Below are 4,790 nucleotides of genomic sequence, written 5' to 3' on the forward strand. Positions count from 1 at the left end.
ACTCACCCATGTGAGAGCATGACCTCAGCCAAAACCAAGAGTCAGATGCCTAACCGACCAGGCCACCAGGCGCCCCACAAATTAAGTGGATTTTCAGTGACCCGGTGGAGTCGGTGCTCCTAACTCCGCGTTGTCCGAGGGCCAACTGTGTATATTATAGACAGCATAGTATTAAGGGACTCAATTTCCAGATTCTGAACTACAAAATGTACTACAAAATGTAAGTGATCTGCCTGGGAATGGCTGGCACTGAGTTGGTTTCTTTTTTCTAGCCTCCCCTTCCCAACTGCTCTGGCCTTTTCACAACAGAAGGCCACCCCTCAGCCATCCCAACTGCGCTTTGCCCCCAAACAAAGGGATAATGTGAGAACGCATGATGCTTGAGGGAGAATTTCTTGAGCGCCAAGTAAGAGACACCGACAGGGAAGCACCTTATTTCACCCCCCAGACAAACCCTGGCAAGCCTCTGTGCCGCAGACAATGGCAATCTTAGAATTAGAAGTCACGGTGAGGTGGTAGAAAGACCTTGTAGGAATATAGTGTTTTTAATTTAAAAGAAATGAAATTAGGGGCACCTGGGTGGCTCAGTTGGTTAAACATCCAACTTTGGCTCAGGTCATGATCTTACAATTCACGAACTGAACCCTGTGGCGAGGATTTTCTCTCTCCTTCTGTCTCTCTGGCCCTTCCCCGCTTGCACGCACACTTGCGCTCTTTCTCGCTCTCTCTCTCAAAGTAAGTAAATAAACCTTAAAAGAATAAAGCTAAACTATAAACCATGTAGGTTGTATTTTGCCAATTGAGTGATACTCCACAAGCAGAATGGGCTAGAGCTATGGCTACATGTTTTTGGTGAAAATGTAAGCAAAGCATTTATAATACACAATACACCAGAGCTGTCATCGTTTGCAACTATTGCATCTTTTGATGAACACTGCCCTGCGCTAACATTCACAATATGCACGACCGGCCAGACTCTTTCTCATCTCTTCCCCCGTCAGCCCCCTCAGGCTTCAGTCACACTACATTCATGCTCTAGGCGCCCTTCCTGGTCTGTGCCTCTGTATGTGTTCATGCTGGTTCCTCCTTGGAACTACCCTTCCCTCCCATCTCCGTGTGTTGAGTTCCTACCTAACATCTGCTTGATCTGAGGCACTAATTAGGTACTGAAAATGGAAAATGAGCATAATGATAACTGTGGCCCTGTTTTCATAGGATGTAAAAGTCTAGTATGGGAGACAGACAGATAAGCAGTGACGATATCATATTTCAGAGCTGTGATGGGGAGCCATGAGGGCACCCTCCCTCCACCTGGGGCTCAAGGAGGTCTCAGATGAAGTGACCAGAAAGCCAAAACCCACTGCTAAGCAGCAGTCAGTGGACACTTTGCAGGAAGGGGAGAGACGAGGACTGATCTATGGTGAGAGAACAAAAGTGAGTTTGACTGACACTGGTAAGACAACTCCTCTGTGAAGTCGGGGTTTTGACCGGGAGAGACACACTAACCTAACTGTAGGGTCCAGACAGAAATTTATACCAAGTTTGATCTGTTTCATGCTCTTGAGAGATTGGTCACATTCTCTCTCAAAAGCCCAATTTTGAATAGGCCAAAAGTCAAGGGAGAGGTCATCCTTAGAAACATTTTCTCTTGCTTTTTTCCAAAAACAAAATATTTGAACCCAGGCTCAATTGCTGGGGAAACAGGCAGCCTTTTTATATTAAGTTCACCAGATATAGGGCTGAGTGAATACTCTTGGGAAGTCTGTTAAGAAAGTGACAGGTGGTTAATACATGTGGCTCTGCTCTAAGGATGCAGGCAGTGTCTAAACAAACAAGTTAATGAAATAAGTAGAAACACAGAAGACAAAATATTCTGTTTCCAGGGACTGCCTTGTGCCAGAACAGACTGTGAAGGCTTCAGGTACCTTGTTCCTCACCGCTCCACCTCTGATCCTGTCCCTCACTGTCCTGAGCCAGAGGCCACGAAAGGACCTTCTCTGAGGGATGTTCAATTCTCCACTTCACACCACCGCTCACAGTGCTGGTTTGTTATCAAGCTATTTATGTCTATGAAAGACTCTCCTCCATAAATACATTAGCAGAGGGGCGCCCGGGTGGCTCAATGGGTTGCGCCTGGGACTTCAGCTCGCTCAGGTCATGATCTTGTGGTTCCTGAGTTCGAGTTGTGAGGTTCAAGCCCAACACTGGGCTGGCTGCTCTCAATGGGGAGACCGCTTTGGATCCTATGTCCCCACTCTCTGTGCCCCTCACACACTTTCACAAGCACATGCTGTCTCTTAAAAAAAAAAAAAACAAATACATTAGCAGAAGAGAGGTGTGATACATGTAGTATCAGCCATCAAATCTTTCCTATACTGGTCACAGTTTGGTACCCAGTAACTCTGATTCAAAACATAAAATATACAGTCTCATTCTCTGATAGTCTACCCATGCATCATTCCAGTGGATTTTTATCTTATTTCTCATCTGTCTTCTCAGTTGTGTTGTTGTACCCAAATTTTAATATCGCCCCAAAAAACCAGAGATGACCTGGGAGACCGAATCACGCATGCAAAAAGCAAAGGGCTTTATTACTACGGGCATATAAGCACGGGCTCGAGAACCCCACTGAGGCAGTGGATAACGTGGAGCGATCCCCGAACATGGGGGGGCAGGGCCTTTTATGAGTTTGGGAAGGGGGAGTTACAGGAAATTGTGACACAGGTACAGGGGTCCAATCAATATAGCATCACATCATTGACAGTAACTTTAACCAATTACAGAGTGGATCCAGAACCCTCAGGTAGGGCGTGACTAGTCTTAACCTCCATCTTTAGGCCTGCCCCCAGAAATGTTAATGGTGTTAGCTGGCCTTCAAGGTCAGAGGGGACACCTGAATCAGACCTGCATCCTTACAGTGTATCTTCTTCAAGTGCCCACGTGGAGGCTCTATGAAACTATTCACTATAGCAGTAGAATCAGGTAAGTCTCATCCATGAGGGATTCGTTATTGAAGCACCAAAGGATGTCATTCTAAAACAGTGACCTTATGTGGAAGTCACATGACATGGACCTAGAGGACTAATGACTAGTTGTGTTCCTATAGACTATATTGTTGGTAAAGCTATTTCATCTTTCAGGAAAATCATTATAAACTCACCCCAGAAAACAAAAATTCATTTGTGCTAGAAAGTTATTATCAAGTGCTGGAGGGTCAGAACTATGTCTGCTAACACTGTTCCATTAGAAATGTTTCCTATCAGTGGTAGGATATTTTTTCAGATGGGCGGGCCAACTGCAGTTCTGCTCTAAAACTCTGCTTCCTGTCAATTCCCCAAGCATTTTCTGATTATGGCCTTCAACAAAGTTCGCAACCATAGTGAAAGCAGGTCTGCGTGAAGTATGTGTATAAATGCATTTGCAAATGGGTTTAGACCTTTGTGTGAAAAGGGCCTGAAGTCTCCTAAATAGAAAAATCTTCAAGTAAATCAGAACTGACTCAAGAGTTTGGAAAATGGTACAGGGCTTAGTGACCTTAATCAAACCACAGCCAAGGCTACATTTTAACATGTCCCCATTCCCAGATTAATTTTATTTCTGTCACCCTCTTCACCTCTGAAATTCCTTCCATTCGGCAAAATCAGTTCCAATCAGGAGAACAAATACATTTTGACTTCTGTCCCCCATGCTTCCCTGTGTGCCTTGATGAAAAATAGTTTTAGTTTTCAGCCCTGCACCTGAGAGACGTGCAGGTGGAATGAAATGAATTACGCCCTCTCTTCCTCCCCCCCCCCCCAGTCCCAGGTTTTCCTAAGAGAACACCCATATAAGATATGCCAGTCCATTTAGGCCTGAGGGCTCCTCAAAGCTGTGCCCATTTTCTTGCAGAGGATCAGTTTAGTCTCTTTTTGGATAAGCAGACCTGCATGTGAATGCTACCTTGGTGCCAGAGCTTTTCCTGGGGAAAAGGCCGGGCCTTCTTCACCCGCAGCCGACGCCTCTCCTTCCCGGGCACGGCCTTGCAGCGGCGCGGCGCGTCCAGCAGATGGAGCCGCGGCTGAATTTTCGTGAGCTGCTCTCTACCCCGGAGAAGAGTCTGGAATAAACAGGAAGGGGGATTTTGTAGCTGTCGTTTTGAAGCATTCTAAATTTCAGCATCTATTGCCTTATTTGTCGGGTCACAGCCCCTTCTTATTGAACTAGGTTGAAATGCGTTATAAGTTAAAAAAAGAAAAGTGATGATGCAATCCCAAATACATGTTTTTTAAGATTTCCACTCCTTCAAAAGACCCAAGAAGCAAGTTTTAAAGTAGCATAAACTGTCATAAGGGTACAGTGTTTCAGAAACGTTAGCAGACAGTCGTGAATAAAGAAAGACTGCCTCAGAAAAACACCAGAAAGGAGTGACCGCAGCAGGGAACCCGCCCCAGGCCGCGGCGGAAGTGACCTCGGAGCTGGGCGGTGGCGGCCGCGGGCGCCGCGAAAAACAGCGCCGCCTGCTGGTGAGAAGGGAAACAGCTCGGATCTCGCCTGAGGCTCTGGCGTCGCCACGGGGACCGCTTGGACCCAGCCGACATTCCAAAGCCCGTTGCACTCAGGATGTGGCAGGATATACCACCCCCCAGCCCCCAACGAAACAAAGTAATGAGCACAACCTGAGCGGCTTTTCTGTCGAGGAGGGAAAACTACAGAACCGTTATGGTTTTGGTACACAGTGTTTTTAATGCTTCCTGAAGTTAAAAGGGATCATTGCTATTTAAGACGGTCTTAAAGAAGAGTGAAAATAGAAC

At 46.2% G+C, this 4,790-nt stretch overlaps 1 protein-coding gene across 1 annotated transcript in view; it reads right to left on the reverse strand.

Annotated features, from left to right (window-relative positions):
• Window positions 1-4,577, reverse strand: part of LOC115305219 — a 35,155-nt gene extending 30,578 nt beyond the window's left edge. Inside the window, exons 1-2 of the mRNA XM_029955501.1 lie at window positions 4,395-4,577; window positions 3,940-4,096 (exon numbers count right to left, since the gene is read on the reverse strand). Coding sequence (XP_029811361.1) covers window positions 3,940-4,096; window positions 4,395-4,577 — 340 coding nt within the window. The remainder of the gene's footprint in view (window positions 1-3,939; window positions 4,097-4,394) is intronic.
• Between the last annotated feature and the right edge of the window lie 213 nt (window positions 4,578-4,790).

This window comes from Suricata suricatta, chromosome 10 (genome assembly GCF_006229205.1).
Source record: "Suricata suricatta isolate VVHF042 chromosome 10, meerkat_22Aug2017_6uvM2_HiC, whole genome shotgun sequence".
Taxonomy (NCBI): Eukaryota; Metazoa; Chordata; class Mammalia; order Carnivora; family Herpestidae; genus Suricata; species Suricata suricatta.